Consider the following 20,354-nt stretch of genomic DNA (forward strand, 5'->3'; position numbering starts at 1 on the left):
TGTGGGGGAAGATCAAAGGTGGTTTGAGACAGGGATGCTGAGTATAGAGGGACCATTGATGTGAGCTCATTGAAAAAATGGGGCTGTCAGTTCAAGTACCAGCGATCCATGAACAACGCTTGTCTGGGAAGGTCAGTAGCTACGTTGGCTGATCTTGTGTGGAAATGCCTGAATACTGTCAAACCAACCATGGTTAATCCTTTCTTCTCAATTTTTTCAAACTCTATGAAACACATTACGTGCTATACTTGGACATCGGTTTGCTCCCTTAACTACACAAGATCTGACCTTATACAGTATGTGTACAGAGTGCTCTTTTATTAATGGTAGCATGGTTAACTGGATTTTTGCTTTATTTTACTTTAGAAAGTCTTGTATTTCGTTGACTTTTTACATTTCTACACATATACTTACAGTAATCATTTTACTATACAGTACATTCTACAGATCGTGATCCTGATTTGGAAATGTTTCCTTGTTTCTTTACATGGACAGTTTAAAATTAAAAGATTTTCAGCTGATCTAATTTCAACTAGCACTGTATAAAGCATTTTTATGTACAGTAAGTAATATGAATACTTTACTGTGTTATCTGTTACTGTGGTATCTTTTTCATTGAATGAAGGATTCTTTCACTAAAGTAAAGGCTTAATAAAGAAATGAATCTGAGGGCAGATCATAACTCATTGCGTTTTTATGCAAGGTTTTCCCCTTTCTTCAGTTCTTCCAGACAGAATGTCTCTTGTTCGGGAAAGCAAACAGGGAACGTGACCTATTTTAGTGAGTTATTTTTGCATTCCCAATGAGCAACAGTGTAGTAAACCAAGGGGGATGGGCAATATGGCTTTAGTTTCTCTACTGACCAAGGTACTGTTGCTCTTGAGGGCTTTCAATGCTTTCTGGATGAAAATGGACAATAACACACAATTATTGTATCTCGGGTTAATATAATCTTTTTGAAGATCCATCAAGTGCTCATACATAGTTGATTGCGGTCACTTCTACACCAAATTGAATCTTTTAAAATAAAATAAAACACACAGGCTCAGAAGCTGTATTTACTTGGCAAATCTTAAAATAGTTTTATGTTATATGTTACAAATTTTTATACTGGTGATAATTTATCATTTACACAGATGTAGCTTCTTACAGTCGATGATTTTATGAATAGTACTGAACACAAAGTTAGAAAATGTTAAATAAGAAGTATACTATCATTGTATATCATTGTATATCAGACCAGATGCAATTATTTCCCTTTATTGTAATATTCTATTTCCTATTTTTCTGTCATTTCTTAACCCATATGCATACATTACTTTGGAAACTTGCAATTTTAAACTTAAGACATTTGATTTAGAAAATACTTTTCGGATATATAAATTTGCTTTGTTGTAAGCTTTGCTTGAATGTTTTGCTACTGTTACTTTATTAATCCATGCTCTTATAGTTATATGTTATATGTTATATATATTTAAAAAAATGGTTAGTTTTAGCTCCCAACACAATTATAAACATTGTACAGTATCGCCTTTCCAATGTTCATCCATAAAAGTGATGTGTCTTTTTTCTTGGTGAATTTGTTCCAAGTATTTAAAGAGCTGGACTTAGACACTTACTGTATTTGATTGATGATGCACAGTGCTACAGCTTCCAAATATAGGATGCACTCCACTTATATAAACATATAACAATTTTTGTTTTTACTAAAATAAAAAGCCATAAAAAGAGGCAAGAGATTTTATTTAGAAACTTGAAGCATTTAACTCTATCCTACAAAGTATCAAAGGAATACTTTCCAAAGTGAGATAGTACTTCCAAAACTAATACTGAAATAAAAATTTGAGGATTTTGGTGGCCTCCTTGAATTAACCTTCGGTTTTATGACTCTGTGGTCTCTTAAATAGAAAGGTATCATCCATAGAAAAAGCATTATACTCTTGACAATCAGGAAAGAGAAGTCACATTTCAAATATGCTGTCATGAACAGTTAATAAATTCTGCAACTTGATAGTTTGGCATCTAGCGTGGTGTAAATATGGGTACAAAGACCTCTTATGCTACAGGCAGAGACAAAGAGATGAGAATATTGATAAATCGGGTGCCATGGCATTCTGCTGATGTGATAAATAATGTCATTGAGAGCGGGTTTCTGGGCCTCAGCACCATTCAGGCTTCTTGACCATCCATTCATCCACTTTCAGTAAGTACCTTATCGTTAGAGAGCAGGGTAAACAGATCCTAAGCCTGCAACCACTTCATAGTGGATGAGACGTAAAACCGAGGTCCTGACTCTCTGTGGTCATTACAAATCCCAGGGTTTTTCTCGTAAAGAGTAGGGGTGTAACCCCGGCGTCCTGGCCAAAATTTCACATTGGCCCTTATCAATCATGGCCTCCTAATAATCCCTGTCTATGAATTGGCTTCATTACTCTGCTCTCCTCCCCACTAATAGCTGATGTGTGGTGAGTGTTCTGGCTCACCACCTGGATGATGTAGCATCATCCAGGTGGGGCTGCACAATGGTGGTGGTGGAGGGGATCCCCATTACCTGTAAAGTGCTTTGAGTGGAGTGTCCAGGAAAGCCCTATATAAGTGTAGCAATTATTATTATTATTATTATTATTATTATAGTTAAATGCTTTCACAAATGTCATGCCAATATGGAGCCTCCTTGCCTGAATAATTAATGAGGTGTTTGATAATCTTCCTCTTAGAGTCATAAAACTTGTTTGGCATCCTCTATTTCTGCTGACCACAAAGAAATGGTGCTCCAGAGGAGCATGCTTTATTCATTTCCAGTAGTGAAAAGATGAAAAGAAAGCAACTTGAGACCCACCTGTTGTAAAAAAATAAATTAAAGAATCCGTTAGGTTAGTGCATACAAGCTTTATTTATCTATTTTAAATCTCTTGTACAGTATGCATCCTAATAGATTTTCAATACTGTACATTGCAATAGAGACAACAGTGTTAGACTGAGAACAAAGAACAGGTGCCTTATAATATTAATTCTCAAACAAAAGATTATATGCCTGTGGCAATTTAATCACCAGTGGTAAATTAATGTTTCAAAGATTATGGCAATAAAATTGAAATGCTGGGAGCTACTGTACAGGTTTTCATTTTTCATTTGAAAATTAAAAATCTTCAAAAATGTTTTTTTCATCACATGTACAGTAACAAATTCATTGGACTTGTTGACATCAGTCAATAATCACCTCATCTGTAGCATTTTAGAAGTAATGACAGAAGGGTTAATGTTATTTTTATGAAGAGGGACTTTGTTGTGGCTTTTTGATCAAACATTTTCAACATCTTTAGTGTGATATTTATTTCATGGGTATTTATGAGCTCAAGTATGCAGGTGCTGTTGTCGAATACGGAAGGAGGGAAATAGCATAAATACCAGGCAAATTCACCCTTGACTTGAAACCTTAGAACAGGGCTGTCCAGTTGTGGTCCAGGAGGGCCAGTGTGTCTGTTTTCATTCCAACTCAATGCTTAATGGTTTGTAGTACCTCATTACTGACTTCACTTTCCAGCTCTTCAGTTGTTCAAGATACCTAGAAAAACTGCAATCACACTGGTCATCCAGGACTAGAATTGGACACCCCTTCCCCCTTCCCTAAAGCAGTGTTTCCCCACTTTGGCCCTGGAGAAGCACTATGTCTGCTGGTTTTCAATCTAGCTGAGCTCTTAATCCTCAGTGCTACTGTAATTGGTGACCTAAATGATATTTTTGCTTGTTTAAGCTTTTATCTAATTTGTTTATTCATTTAGTTTTGTGTGCAAAAATTGCCTTATTTCAAGGTCTCTGTTTCCAACAATTTACTTAGCATACATACAGTACTTTTACATAGCCTTTCCTCAAGCTGCTTGCCACTATTTTAACTAAACAGCTCCAGTTAATTACATTTCAGGCAACACCCATGAATAAGGGCATTCCATACTGGGACACAATTCGACTGGAGTTTGCAAGCTCTCCTTGAGCTCATGAGGGTTTTTTCTAAGTGTTCCAATTTTCCAAAGTCATGTCAATCAGGTTAATTTCTTTCTTTGGCTTGTGTGTGTGTACTTAGAGATGTGAGTCTCATTCAGAGAGTAGTGCCCCTTCTACCACATACATTCATTTCTAAGAATGAATGGATATAAGTATTTATTATAAAACTAAATTAAAGAAATACAGTAGATTTAAAATCTAGACCAACATACCAGAAAATACCAAACACATCAACAAACAGAAAAAAATGTTTGATATTTCTCTTGTAGTACTTTGTAATTTGAATATCAAATTACTACTGTACAGTATAGGCCAGCTGGAAAATTCCTCAATATGTCAACTTGGCACAAAACAATCAGTGACTGAATAAAAGAAGACTCAGATTTAATAATTTCAAAACAAGAATCTTAGTTCTTGTAAGAAATTTGATTTACAATAAAGCTTTCATAAGGAATTTTAAATTGTAACTAATAATAATTGATGTGCTGTACTTACAATAATGTTACTTGTTTAAGTCCAAAAATTAGTCTTTGCCAAAAGACAATCTTACTAGTAGGATGGAATAATGCTTATAGTTTGTTTGACACATTTATTCCTATAATAAGTATTGAAAAATGATGTTAATACAGTTTTATTTCCAAATATATTCATTTGAATTTGCTTTTTATCCATCTGTCAAATTGGGAGTTGTGATTAGTTACAGGGTTATTTAGAATGACGCATAAACACACTAAATATTGTCATAAGACAACTTAAAAGTTGTTTTTTGGAAAGGAATGCAAGCTTGTTTCAGACTGTTCTTATTAATAATATTGTCATAAGACAACTTAAAAGTTGTTTTTTGGAAAGGAATGCAAGCTTGTTTCAGACTGTTCTTATTAAATTTAATCTGTAGATGTTTTTTTTTAGTAGTACACATACAGAAGGTTCTCTTTTCCCTTTACAAAACAGAATAATACATTTCACTACTTTTCCTTTGAGAAAGTCTGGCATAGAACTGTTCTTATTAGCAAAGCATTCCAATCATAATGAACTTCTTTTACTCATCCAGGTCTAATACTTCTGCTTTTTTCCTCATTCTATAAATTGCACCTTTTCTTATTTATGCGATAAACAGGTGGCTGATTGGATCAGGTGGCAGGTAAGCTGCTTAAAGAATTCCTGCACCTTTTTAGAACATCAGCACATTTTAATTTCATCAAGAGCAAAGGTGTGCATTTAATTCAAAGAACTACAGTATGAATTGCATTTTACCCTTTCACCACATCCTCCAGACAAATCATATAACATGTACAGGTTCACAGATTAGATATTATATTATAATAGATGTATTTTGGGGAGGCATGAGATATTCATCTTTATTTGCATATGAAAACCAGATCCTGAAGCTTGTATCAAATAGCTGAGTAGTTCCAGTACAGATTAGACCTTAAACTGCGTTAATTATTGTTATTTCGTGACACTGATCTTACAGTGTTTTTACAATATCTACTCCAATAAGCTACAGTAGGCATACTCTTCTCAAAGGAACAAGTAATAGGTTTATTCCATGCTGAAAAAAAGAAGAAAGAGAACACAACGTTTCGGCCGTGGAGCCTTCTTCAGGTGTGAGGGTTTTGTGTCACACCTGAAGAAGGCTCCACGGCCGAAACGTTGTGTTCTCTTTCTTCTTTTTTTCAGCATGGAATAAACCTATTACTTGTTCCTTTGCAGCCTACGCATGCTGACGCAGCTACCCACCTAACCTATACTCTTCTCAAGAACACAAAAGGTAAATATAGCTCTTACAATGCCCATCCATCATTTGAATGCTGTTGATGTTGGCAGATATGCAAAAAGCATTTTCTGAAAATCTATTCCGTGAAATATTTTTCTGGGGGGAGCTGGTGGTACAGTACTGTATATGCATGAATCTCTGCTTTAGCTTTTCAAGCTCCTCTGTTAACATAATGCATATGTGATAAATCAGCTTTACAGAATTTTAGTAATACGTACATTTCACATACTAAAAATGCAACTCTATGAAAAAATACTGTTAAATATGCAAAAAGCCACAGAATTCTAAAAAGAATTCATATCAAATGGAGGATTGATGTAGCTCTCAGTGTTACCATGTCACGATCAATGGTACCTGGGACGTCTGAAGTGTCACTGACTAAAATTTCTACTAGCTCACCCTGTGCTGAAGCTAATTGTGGTCCATTGCTTTGGAAACCTGGGACAATCTCTCAGTTTCACAATCTCAGATGACATTGCTCTGATTCAAGTTAGCAACGTTTGACCCATAGAGCTCAGCTTGCACTCTGAATGAGTGTTTTTTTACTATTTATTGTACGTTGGAGGCACTAAAAATTATCATTATTCCATTTCATTTTAAGTGTGACTTAAATGTATGCAGTATACAGGGCCCATAGGCACTGGAATGGCTTGTTCAATTAGATAACTCAATACATTACACTGTGGGTCCTCAAGACACAACACTATAGCATTTTTAGGATAATGTAATGAAATCAGAATTTATACTGTATCTGTATACTATGCAGTTTTGTCCATGTGTTTGCAAATGTAGAGCAACTCTACAGTAAGTACTGAGGAGACAAAATTAAGCCAAGTGCACTAGGTTTCTAATATTTATCTAGTATAAAAAGCTTGTCCTGTCTTGGGAGTGCTATGCCCAGGCAGAAACCTTTTTACAAGCTAATTTGGCTCAACTTTTTTCACGTTTCCAGCAAACGCTAGTCCTGTACTATCTTTTCTGCACTTCTACATTGCGACATTCCATGCAGAGTGATGAGCTGCCAAAAAAAAGAGATTTTAAACAAGGATATACAGTATGGTTAATTTTATTCCTCATTTAAAAACTCCTCAAGCGTGTGATTAAATGTGCCGTTTTAGCTAAATTAATTTCTAATTGTGGCAGCATGCCCCAACATAGAAAAGAGGGTATTTTCTTTTCAGCTTATGAAATCACTTGCCGTAAGGCTTTATTATGCATGTTTCTTACAGGGTAATGAAACTTTAGCTAAATCCTTGTGTATATTCATGCTTCTTTTTTTAAAAGATGATCACCTGTGACTGAGCTGCTTGGTGGATGTGTGGGTGTGTGTTGGGGGGGCTTTAAAATGTCACTCTGGTGAAGAAAATACCTGCAAGTTATTAGATATGATACCTGTTTTCCTACAGACAGCTCTCTTATTGTTCTAGCTTATGCATCATTTTCTCATGGCATTAAATGTGATGATGCACTTACAGTAGGTACATTTTATTTCCGTTTTCCTATATTTTTAGCCATAATATAATAGATTCACCTGTTTTAACCTTTTATGCTTTTTAATAATACCAACTGGAAAGTTAACCTCAATTGAAATTGAATCAAGTTTATCTACAATAAACTGCTTTTTTCTGCGCTCTTGAAATTGACATGCTTCAGAAGATCTTTGCAGTAATATGTGTAAAGGAATAAATGCCAATTTAATTATTTAGATTAATTATCTATTATGGTGCTTTCAAACACAGAAGTATAACAACTTGAACTGAATCTTTCTCATTCACAGGTATTGCTGCTAACCCCCAAATTAAACTGTACTGTATATCATTTTGTTTTTGTTTTTAGCAGATTTACTGAACAGAACTTTAATTAAAAAATAGAAAAAATGTCAATACAATTTTACTCATGAGTTGTGCATGAAGGCTGAAGGATGAATTGTTATATATTCTTTGATCATAGTAATTGATACAGTTTCTTGGCCTCCAAATAAAGAAACCTGTTAACACCACTTTATCTGGGGTGTAACATTACGCAGATGAACCCTCAGTTTGTTCTGAGCCCTGTGAATGTGTCGCTTTATTGTGTGTGAACACTGCAGTGGGAATATTTCACTCCTGAATATTACAAGATTCTTATCTGACATGTCTTTAACAGTCAGGGAAACAAAACTGAATATCAGACAAAGGCTATTTATTTCATAGACTGTGCTTTCTCAGGTATTTTATTCCATGTTTTGGATTTTTTATGTTCCATATGCATCCAAAAATGCTGCCTGCAACTACAAATAATAAAACATCACAAGTTTTTAGACACATTCAGATTCCTGGCAGAATGATAGAATGGAAATAAATTCCAGTGATTTTTTGTTCAATTTGTACATTTTATCAACCTGAATCAACTATAAAGCTCTGCTCTTTAAGATGTCTTAGTTGTAGTTAGCAGTAATAGCAGAAGAAAAATTAAAACATGTTGGAGATGACAAGCAAAATCCTGTCTTGGAAGCATTTTAGACAAAGTATTTTATTTTTAAATACCATTTAGTAAATAGAGTTACAGTAACTAAAGTGGAAAATACTGAGGTGCAAATGTGCAAAAAAAAATCCCCTTTAAAATATGGAGCAATAAGTCTGTCCATTGAACTCATCCCTGCTGCACTTAACACACCAGTGACACCCAGGCAATTCATTATCAATTCACTTGCGTCCAGCACGTTCCTTTTTTCCTTTTTATGGAAATATCTTTCTGCCTTTATGTTTTTAATTCATCAGATGTAAAGAGTCACACACTGTTTCTTAATGTGTTTGAACTTAAGTGTAAGTTCACATCCACAGGGGAGAGACACTGATGCAGACAAATTAAGATGAATACACAGTCAGCAAACAAAATCTGTATTCAAGCAAATGGTTGGCAAAAATGCCTGCACAAGTCCACTCTTAATATTAATTAATAATAATATTATTGATACTGTTACTGTTCATTACTGTTCAACTTTAAAAATATACATTGCACAAAAGGCCACGGGCAAAAATTAACAAGCAGCCAATGTATGTATTCAATATATTATATATGTAAGATATCTTGTATCAATGTATGTGTGTGTAGCAGGGGGTGGGAGAAAAAAAGTATGTTAAATGGCTTTCTGCACTGCAGAAGGTAGTGTCCTGATCAGGAGGTGGTGATGTTGTTGTGCCCTTGATAAAAGTGCTTCACTCAGATTGCTCCACTAAATGCTTTGCAGTATAAATGTGTCTCCAAGTAGTCAGTGCAAATGAGAATTTTCTCTCAATTAACGTACCTGGTAAAGGAGAATAATGAAAAACTTAAGCTCTTAAGCTCTGCACAATGTCTAATTTATTCCTGATTTGTAATCTCATTCGGCATGTGTTTTGCTTCAAAACGCAGCAGATGAAAAGCTGACTTGTGTGTGGTCACTTCTCAGGCTTCTGAAACATGGGGACGAGTGTTTTGAGCCTGCTGCCTGCCCATGTTTATGGAAAGGAAAGGAATATTATCCTGGAGATAAAGTAATGTCTCCATGTCATAGCTGGTAAGTTTGTCACTAACACAGCTGCTCATTTGTAACAAATGTTTCAAAAAGAAAGTGGATTTGATTATATACTGTAAAGAGAAGTCTTGGTGGCTCCTTATAGTGAAGGAGAAGTGCTTCTTACCGGGTGCTACCCTTGTAAAGGCTTTTAGGAGTATGGAACAAATTGATGCTGAAGCTGATACAATGGCTTCTTTCAGAAAACAGATGATCAGTGGTGACTGATTCTTTGATCAATTAGCAACTAACAACCAGACATGCCAAATGGCTCTTGTTTGCAACTATCCTTATGTTCTTATCTTCCCTTGCACCAACGCACTGTATAATAAGTCACCCAATGCCCTTCTGCTCCAGTTCTTGGAATAATATATACTGTACTGTACTATATACCCAGTCTTAAAGTACTTAGTACTAGGATCAATCACTGTTCAAAAATCCTTAAAAATATATTATTGATAAATAATAATTCAAGACAAATACATACATTGAACAAAATGAATGGATTTTGTCTGTATCTGTTAATATACACTGTTTTACACTGTATGTTATACACTGTTAGTATCTGTTGCACATACAAAATAGCTTCTAGAGGCATGATGCCTATTCTTCTGGTATTCAGGTTTCATAAACTGAAAATGTATCTTTACATATCCTTGTTTTCCAGCTGTTAACCAAAAATCCTAAATCCCTTCAAGGTAACCAACATTGTTTCTCAAAACAGAATAAAATATTTATAAAATCCCATTACATTTTACTGCTAATGTTAAATAGAATGCTGCTATGGAGTTCAGTGCACAACTAAATCTCAAATGCCATTCGATAAATAATTTCAATCTTTAAATTAAGGGAAATGTTTAACAGCAATTTAAAATTAAAATGTATTCCCTGTTTGAGAAGACAGTAGATTGCTCACACAGTGAGCCTGGTTACCTGATCCCTTTACTTGGATTGTTTCCTTTGTGGGGGAGAAGATTCTAGCCTCACTTAGTTTATAGAAACAGTCATTATATTATCCTGTTATACCAGGGATTTCACTTTTGCTCCTGAGATAAATGGTTTCATAGTGAGTACTGTCAAAGAGAAGGCAATCTTCTTTCCATTCATCTTAGAGATTCTTCCACCAGTAGCAAAAGAGGATAAGGATGACAGCTTAATGATGTATGAAGTGGTGATTCAACATTTGGCAATCATCTAGGCACTTTTTTGTGGATAATTGCATCCTCACTATAAAAGAGGGTCTTTACTGATCCATTAGAAAGGACAGGAGTTCTAGCATTAGTTGGTTAAAGGCTGAGCTTCTGTATCAGATAATACTGGCAAAGGTTTAAAGCATAATAATGCATCTTTTAGTGTCTGCCAGCACGGATCATTTCAATGCGACTTCCACCCCTGTCCGTCCATGTGCACAGCTTATGGAGACCGCCACTACAGGACCTTTGATGGACTACTCTTTGATTACGTTGGTGCTTGTAAAGTCTATTTATTAAAGGTAAGTGTAGCAAACAAAACCCCCCAACACATTCTGCTCCTAAGGTTTTACATTAATTAAAGCAGCCCCCCACTCTCCACACCACCCAGTGATGTGATTAATTGAACCTAACACTAAAGCTTTGTTTTACTTACTTTACTTACTTACTGTGTGAAACAAAAGAAAACTTCATTTATAGGGTTTCTAAGATGAGTGCTTTGCATGTTATTATCCCTCTATTTGGTAACGAGTCATTATTTCCTTATGTTACACACTACAGAACTGATTTGCATTCATTTAGAATCCTAAACCACCAAAAGAACCAGAGTATAGTAACCCTCTTTAATTTTATCTTATTCAGTTTCATACTTAACTTATAAAGTGCATAAGTTAGTAAATTAATTGATTTTTTTTCTCTCTGTTACAGAGTGGTATAGACTTAACTATGACTATAACAGCAGAAAATGTGGACTGCTATGACAGTGGAGTCATTTGTAGGAAATCCTTATTAATCAACGTAGGAAAATCTTTCATTGTGTTTGACAATGACAGTGGAAAACCGGTAAGTTGCAATGGCTATCAGATACAGTATATAGACAATGACTTTTCACAACTTATGTACTGTATGCAGCATTATTGCTACATTAATACATTTTATTGTCTATTTTTCTTTGAATGTTCAACTGTTGATAAAGACAACGGCTTGCTTTTGAAGCAATAACCACCCAGCAGCAATAGTAATAATCTTGAAATCATTGTTTTTTCTGCATTAATTGCTCTTTGGCACACCATGCTTGTTACTTACATTTTTATACCAGATTTGAATTTAAGATGCAAAACTGCCTTTGTGCAAAAGTTAAAATTATACTTTCAAATAAATCAGCACATATGCTTCATGTTATTATTTGCATGGAACTAATGAGTTTAAGAAGTTGAACTCATGCATGCTTAGAGCAATGACCTGTGTTGCAATTTTTTTCCTGCAAAGAACCCTTCAAGTTTGATTGACAAGCATCAAAATGTGTTCATATGGCAAGCTGGATATTTCACAATTGTGCATGCCCCTGATGAAGATATCACTGTTCTCTGGGATAGAAGAACAACCATCCACATTCAGGCTGGTCCGCGCTGGCAGGTGAGGCCTGCAGTTTTACAGCTTTTCCAAAACAGAACATACTGTACTGTACTATCCCATGGGGAAAATGGCTGTGATCCTGTTTTTTAATTTTCATACATTAACTAGAACAAAAAAAGAAATGAAAATGATTATCAAAATATGTTTTTCCCTTCGACAGGGCAGGGAATTTAATTATTCTAAACGAATATGTTAATAGCATTAGCACTAGCACTAACTCACTTCAGTAATACAATGGGCACAACAGTGAACTATACACTTGTAGTACCTTGCTGTAGGTTTTTCCATCGATTCTGTTTAATGCTATAATCACTTGATTTACTCTTTCTTCGTGATGCCATAAGAAATTGTTGGAATTCAGGAATGTTGAGTGAGGTCATGTGATTTTCCCATTTTCACAAAAATCTCATTCACCTGTGAGATCGAGACTGAAACGGAATGGAATTGCATTTTCAGCACTTCTGGGGATTATTAGTACATAGTAGCATCACATCTGGAGTTTATGGGAACCTAAAAGTCTCGGAAATGTCAGTGTTTTATGTTCTTTTATTCTGATAAGGTACTAGTGTGTTATAGCATTTTCTGTATCTGAACTTTAATGGAAATGTATTTTTATGTATTTGATTATGACTCATGTTTCATACTAATATTTATATACAGTATACTGTATATATATATAAGATTTCAAATTATATTGTGTCAAGGTAGCAATCATTTGCATTTGTTGTGTCCTTGTGATTAGACCTCAATTTCCTATTAGTAATAGAAATGGCCTAAAATGGCTCTTGCTTTAAAGCATACAGTACAGTACATTGTAACGGAAATGAATTATCTGAAAGGGCAAACTGTCGGGTTTGTGTGGGAATTTCGACATGAAGACAGTGAATGAAATGAGGACTCCAGAGAACATTGATTCTGCAACCCCGCAGGAGTTTGGGAACAGCTGGACAGCTGCAGAGGTAAGGACAGCAGTGGCTTAAACTTTGTCCAGAGCTGCTCTCATCTTTTCCCAATCATATACTTTATGCAGTACCACTGTTTTTCTCTTCTGGACGAAATATTGCATAATATTGTCGGCATATTGTTTATGAGATAAAAATCCATAAAGATTTTACAATATATATTGCCGATGAATTATAAAAATTGACTTTAGTGCAACATTTAAACCATACAGTTGGTCATACAGGGCCTATTATGCAGGGTTGCACAACTGTTGCAATAGTCAGATGCACACTTTAAACATAATAACCACACATGTAAAGAAACAATTTATAAATATATTATATGATACACATATGTATAATGAAATCAACCACATTCTTTTCCCTCAGAAAATGTGACTGTAGTTTTGAATCATGGTGCTCTCTTTATCTTTCTGTGGAAGTGTCCTCATTGTTTTAAAAAAAATGAAGCCCTTGCACTGCTGAGAGAGTGTTGTGTTGTGCCCCCAGTGTGTGAACAGCCCGGATATCAGACATCCCTGCAGTCTGAGTCCTCTCAGGGAGCCCTTTGCCAAGAGAGAGTGTGGGATATTACTGAGCGAGGTTTTCCAAGTGTGCCACCATGTGGTGAGTCCAGACATACCTGCTAGCAGCAATAGCTACTGTAGCACCATCTATTGTCTTCAAAGCTTTGGCAGAAAATGAGCAGTTCTACAGCATATTTATGCATATTTGTGAAGGTTTCAGTTATGAACTGGGCATAATACCAAACAATAGCACTCAACAGTAATTTTATTGCCCTCTTTATAAAAGATTTTCACTCCACTAAGCTCTGACAGATAACTAATTAATAGAACAAGTATTAACTATATTGTTTTTAAAATTATGTGCAGATTTTATTTAGAATCTAATTAAAAAATATAATTAAATTATTTTGCTTTCTTCACAGTATGCTGCCATAATATACATGATAATGCATTTTCAATTAAAATGAGGGAACTAACTCATTTTCAAAATATTTAGCATAAAATATGTAAGGCTAAATGGTAAATAAGTCACCAATCCTCCCCAGCTGGACAATCCAGCAGATGAGCCACATTAGATCTGTTTAAGATCCACAGAAGTTCACGTACTGGGCGTACAAAAGGTCACCAGTGTTTTAACCTTACATTTTTATTTACATTGCTACACAGACAATAAATGTAATTGCATTGTAGCTAGATTTTTGCAGCTCTTTTTTGGGGTGTCTGGATAATACAGAACTTGCAGGAGTTGAGTAAATAACTATCATATACGTATGGATTTATTAACCAATCACTTAATTAGGGAAACCTTTTTACAACAGCTCCATTGCAATATCTGTACTGCTATTTCTGACAAACCTCAGTTCTGATCCAAGAGACCACCCACTTATAAAACAAGTGTGTCTGCGTGTGGGGGTAGGGTTTGCCCTGCTGGTTCAGCTGTTAAGGATGTTGGATTTTTCAGGAGGGCACACATTTGAGCTAAAGCCAAACTTAAACACATCTGATTAGTGTCCAAAATAATACTGGGATAACAAGCAAAGAATAAGGATTAATGTCAATGTAACACCATTTTCTCAGCTTGGCTCTAAAACATGCATAACATTCTTCAAAAGGAACATTTATTAATTATAAATATTAGTTGCATGCTACTCAGTTCCATGCATTATTATGTTATGACCTCCAAAACAAATTAAGAAAAAATATTTTTCCCCACTATGGCTTGAAAAAATATCCTGAAATGATACATCAGGTGATACCTGCTCTCCATTACGCCCTGCAGGTTGATGTCACCTGGTTTTATATGAACTGTCTGACTGATACTTGCAGCTGTAATCGTGGGGGAGACTGTGAGTGCTTCTGCACCAGTGTGTCTGCGTATGCACATCGCTGCTGTCAACAGGGAATCAGTGTGGACTGGCGTTCACCAAATCTCTGCCGTAAGAATTGATCCCAAAATGCGCTTCTTCAAATTATAGCGTAAACTGCACAGGTGGTCGTTGCGTAAGAAATACTCCAGGATTATGGAATACATTGTTTTTCTTCATTTCAAACAAGGTTAATTCGTGTATGGGGAAAAAAATGTTTATCTCCTTTTACTTGTAGTGTAAATATCTTATTTCCTCTTCTATGTTTTAGGGGTGTGGCTTAATTTGAACAGTGTGTGTAAAAAGAAATTCAGGAAACTGTAGATTTAACTATTGTAATTTAAGTGATCAATACTGAGCCTAATATATTTCAGGTCAAGTCTATTATAAAGAGTACATAAGTGTGTTTAACATATTCTAAAAAAGGTTTTAGAGTATATTGTTTAAAGCTAATCAAATTTTATTAAAAGTATGTTTAATCGATATTTCTAACAACTGTAAAAATTGCTTAAAGATGATCTTTGTTTATTATATTCACCTTTGTTTTACAGCTTATGACTGTGAATTCTACAACAAAGGTAAGTGTATCAAAAGCTGTAGTGATTTCCACATTCAAAATGATTTGTGTGTTGCATGTTTTAGAAAAGAGTTGTATCATTAATAGTGACATAAACTGACAATAATAACAAACTCTAGAGGGCGCAAGACATTTATTTTTAAAATACTAGGAATGTCTTGTGCCACAGTGATCTGTCCTAAACTGCTGTGATGCCGTTAAAACTCAGTCATTCCAATTTTTTATAAATCTGTTGTTGGCCAAGTGAGATGCGTTCTTATTGGAAAACACAACATGTCTATTTGATTATGTTCGAACTGACAGCAAAGCTTGTTTAATAAATTGCTGTTCAATGTACGGAAATACTGAAAAGGCAGGCATATAAAATGCCATTTTAAAAAGGATTCACAATGTACATGGATGAACAATATATAATATATATTTTTTCCAAACGTTTCAGCAATGATGTTATATTCCAGCAGTTTAAACTGTTGCATGTTAATCTATAGAACGTAATATCTTAATGCACAGTTTTTTTTAAAAAAAGCAAAATATATTTAAAAATGAAATCTATCCTACTGTACTGCATTCACCAATTTATGTGAAATATACTATACTGCACTAAATCTGAGCAGTATACTACAGTAGAAAGGTATGAACAGAAGCATGTTAAATACTAATGACTGACTAATTTCCTCTGCAGTTCTGGGAAAAGGCCCATTTACGTTAGTCACGTATAAGGAGAAGGATACAGTGCTGGCAGCCAATCTGTCAGGCGGTCCTGTTTTCCCGGAAAAGGGTGTGACTACTGTCCCAGGACTGACCAGATATTTTATGATGACCCCAGGTCTGTCCAGGGCCAGACCGCATGGTAAGCATATCTTCCCATTCCAGCTACCAGTAAATTACACACACTACTGTACATCCTGTTGTAGCTGGCCACTTATTAATGTTCAGCACATCACTGATGCAAAATATAATTTAGAAAAAAGGCTATTCAAAATGTATTACGCAAAATGCCCATAGTTGTACTGTGTATACAGTATTATATATTATAGGGCAGAACTCAAAGTTCAGCACTTTGCGACATGCCCAGGCATGTCATGAATTACCCAGCATGTTAAATATCCGCACAGGACTGACTTTAAGCTGTCAATGGCAGAGCTTAGACACTGCTGTAACTTCAGACAAAATTCCTCTTTCAGTTGCAATGCCGTTGTCGACATCTTCATTCATACCAAACACAAATGTTACTGAGAACAGTAGAGGCGTACTCACTGTGGCCTCACTTTCACTCAACCAAGCTGTGAGCGAGTGATTTTTTAAATGTGGTTCCACACTCTGATGCTTTAGTTAAGGCAGCACTAGTTTGACTAGTGTGGGCACTTCTTGATCTACAAAGACAGAAATTTAAGTGACTAGATTATTAACAAAGTATGACTAACTTTGGCATCTGACTTATTTGTACTCACACAGAAGGTTTATATATTTACAAACCAAGAATAAACTCGGTACATGTGGTAAATATTTGCTATTGGTTCCAATACCAAATTTGTCATTTTAATCCCTCTATGGTGTGTACAGTATATATACTGTATATGGAACAGATATTAACTCCAATGTTGATAATACAGAGTTATTATGCTAACATTTATTACATAACATTTAAAAAAACACTGAAGTGAACCTCCCCTTTTTGTGGTATTTTTAAAATTTATTAATGTTTACAAGATTATACCATTTCTAGTTTTCTTATATTAATTCTGTAAACATGGGTGATGTTAGAAAGCAATTAAAGATACAATGAATACTTAGATATTAAGGGATTAATCCCTGAATTACCCCTTAATTGTATTAAGACATTTAAGGTATTGTATTATTTTTGCCAATGGAAAATAGTTCAAACACTCCAGAGGAGACATGCATAATTTTTAGTTTATATTTATTTCTTAATATCAAGATTTATATACATTACTTCTTATTTCTTTTCAGACACATCTCTAGTTTCATTTGAAGCAGCAGAAAGGCCAAATTATTTTCTGCGATTGGACCCCAGTGGACACCTGCACTTGACCAAGTGGGAAGAGAGCGACCGATTTCAGGATGAGGCAACGTTTGTCATTCACAGAAATACCTGGATTAGTGGATACGATTCTCTGGAGTCCTACATCAAGCCTGGTTTCTTTCTTCACTACATGTTGTCCTGGTTTCACCTAATGAAGTACAACCATTCTGCAGGCTTCCGAGAGGCAACTCTGTTTAAACTCACAGGTCAGTGTGATAGCAGACAGCGCATATTCCACTGTGAGGTGGCTGATATTTCAAGTAATGGGTTCAATAGGAAATTAAATGGTGCTTTTATTAAAATAACTAAATGTTGGTACAATTGTATTAAACTAAGACAGGAATCCTTTATATTAAAATATATAAATTAACATATATATTTAAGCAGTGTATTGTCCTCAGTAGACAAAGGAACAGAAGAGTTTTACTAAAAATGTTATCTCATCAAAATAACTTATCTTATTAGATACCAGGCTTGTGAATTGCTTGGTCTTTCTGAAGAGTGTACTTTTCTATCACTGATTACTTTTATCACGCTATCAAGCTAATCAAGCTAATTAGAATGGTGACCCCTTAGCAAATTGTTGACTGATCCTAAACTGTTTAAATAAGAAAGAAAATAATAGGTATACAGTATACTGTACATTAATGTGCCATTCAGTCCAGTCCTTGTCCTTAACCTCGCCAAACCTCCTCTTGAATGAAGACTGAAAAAGATTGCATGCAGATCAAGATCCAACTACAAGAGTTATGGCAGACAGTTGAAATCATTAACAATTGCAATGTGACCTCTGAAATTCTAAACAGACCTATTCAACAATCGGACTGTATAGGTCCTGGGCTTCTCTTCCCAGTTTCATATATGAACAGCCTTAAGTTGCTACTACAGGGACTGTCTTCTATAAATAATTCTAGAATAATTCTTCTATAAATGGAAAATAAAGAATTGGAATAAAAATGAGTTCTTGAAATTAAAATATTAAATGTTTTATTAATGCATTTACATTACTATGTTTATATCCATTTTCTTCTCTTTTTAAAGTATGTATTAGAGGCCTTTTTCACATTTAATGCTTTACAGTTATTTAGCAATCTTTGAAAGAAAATAGATCAAGAGTCACTAATACATACACTACTTTGGAAATGGAGAGAAATGCATATTATTTCATATACAGTTGTAACAATAAATGAGAAGATATATTTCCCTCAAGTTACATTACAGTAAACCCCTTTGACATTTAAGACACAGAACAACGACTGCATTGAGGTCAAGTCACCACTGCTGTTCCTTTCATAGTCATTCTGTTAACAAAACAATCAATGAGTGGGTTAATGGCTGCATTGTGAGGGTGGATATGTTTTGCATTACGCTGTTCTGGCAGACTGATGCAGCTGTTGACTGGCACACTCCAACTTACAAAAAAATGACAGATTTTGTCAATGCCAAGTGCCTGATGTCCACTGGAAAATGTCTTTAATCATAGGGAAGTTGAGATCTCAAGAGGCAGCATGCAGTGGCAGCAGCTACAGCCTGGGTGTTCAGTAACAAAGCTGGGCCCCCCTTTGTCCAGCATGACACCGAGAAGAATTCTGTCCTGTCTTTTATCTGTGCAGGGGCAGGGCTAAAGACTGGCTTAAAAATGGTTTATGGACTGAAGTGATATGGTATCAACACAATCCATTTAAAGTGTAAAGTCTTCGCTCTCCAGACTTTTTATGCCAATAATCTTATCTATGTGAGTGGAAAACTGAAACAATTTACCTCAGCAAGTGGGATCAGATCAGATGATCATGAGGCATTTCATTAATCACCACATCCGAGGGCTCGGGTTTCTGAGGTTCATAAGCAAGGCAACACTGGACTCAAATCTTTCCCCAACACACTCCTGCAGGCCAGCCTGCTGAGGCAGGGTAATTACACAGTCTAAAAATATAGCAGCATTTGTTTTAGTTAATGGAAAAGTTATACCAGCTTCAGAGTGCAGAGGCAAAAGCAGATTGGATTTCCTGCTGACTGTTGTAAATGCCTGGCATATTAGATCAGAGAAGGTCTAAGAGGGGAAAAACTGTCCCAAAGGCCAGATGAGAGATTGTAGCACAATAACAGCATCTTCAGCAATCCCTGTCACTCTTACTAAACTGTAGGTCAAGACAGTGGCACTTCCATGATAGTCTGGACAGTAGGCATGAAGTGCTTCATTGTGGCAATTCATTGGATCCCAAAAGAAACATGTGACCACATCACAAGCCAGACGCACAGTCATTCTCCAATAAGACTTACAAATTCCATTCTCTCCCTCTGTTATTTCAGTGTTCATTTTTAATTTATAAAACATCTCAGTTTCTCAAACACAGTGCATAATACTGTACATATTTACTACTATATAATGTATTATATACAGTAATGACGATGATTATATCATTAAAATGTAAATCTTGTGTCTTATGTTTAGCCTTTCAGCTCTAAGTGTATAACTACAGTTTTATAAATATAGACATACCCACATTCTACTTCCAATATTATACTGAAATGTAGCTGCAGTAGTAGTATATATATTGCAAAGGAAAAGGTAAAGATTCCCTCCATGCTGAAAGGAACAGAATGTTTCGGCTGAGGAGCCTTCTTCAGATCTGCAGAAAGCTCCACAGCCGAAATGTTTCTTTACCTTACAACATGGAATGAACCTTTACCTTTTCCTTTCCACAGTGATGGAGCTCCCTTTATATACTGTTTGAAAAAAGTGACAATTTCTCTTTTAATGTTAAAAACCTTGAAACCTCACACCATTGAGCACATTGTACCACAGCGTTTAGGTACTGTAGCTCATATGAGCAGAATCGGAATGTAGTGTATATTTTCGCAGATATACAATACAGTACTTAAAGGACTGCTTCTGAATCTTAGAACTGAAGCAGCTCAGAAATAATCATGTTACTTTATCATCTCCTACTGTCATTTTTCACTATCTTCTTCTGAAGAAA

The 20,354-nt window shown here is 35.3% G+C and overlaps 1 protein-coding gene across 1 annotated transcript in view; it reads left to right on the forward strand.

The window, feature by feature from the left end:
- The window catches only part of otog (otogelin), a 65,808-nt gene that overhangs the window by 19,708 nt on the left and 25,746 nt on the right, over positions 1-20,354 (forward strand). The window contains exons 24-33 of the mRNA XM_088611850.1: positions 9,210-9,317; positions 10,668-10,806; positions 11,213-11,347; positions 11,774-11,920; positions 12,760-12,879; positions 13,372-13,488; positions 14,668-14,824; positions 15,304-15,330; positions 16,012-16,179; positions 17,301-17,579. Coding sequence (XP_088467976.1) covers positions 9,210-9,317; positions 10,668-10,806; positions 11,213-11,347; positions 11,774-11,920; positions 12,760-12,879; positions 13,372-13,488; positions 14,668-14,824; positions 15,304-15,330; positions 16,012-16,179; positions 17,301-17,579 — 1,397 coding nt within the window. The remainder of the gene's footprint in view (positions 1-9,209; positions 9,318-10,667; positions 10,807-11,212; positions 11,348-11,773; positions 11,921-12,759; positions 12,880-13,371; positions 13,489-14,667; positions 14,825-15,303; positions 15,331-16,011; positions 16,180-17,300; positions 17,580-20,354) is intronic.

The sequence above is a fragment of the Lepisosteus platostomus genome, chromosome 18 (assembly GCF_059453375.1).
Source record: "Lepisosteus platostomus isolate fLepPlt1 chromosome 18, fLepPlt1.hap1, whole genome shotgun sequence".
Classification (NCBI taxonomy): Eukaryota; Metazoa; Chordata; class Actinopteri; order Semionotiformes; family Lepisosteidae; genus Lepisosteus; species Lepisosteus platostomus.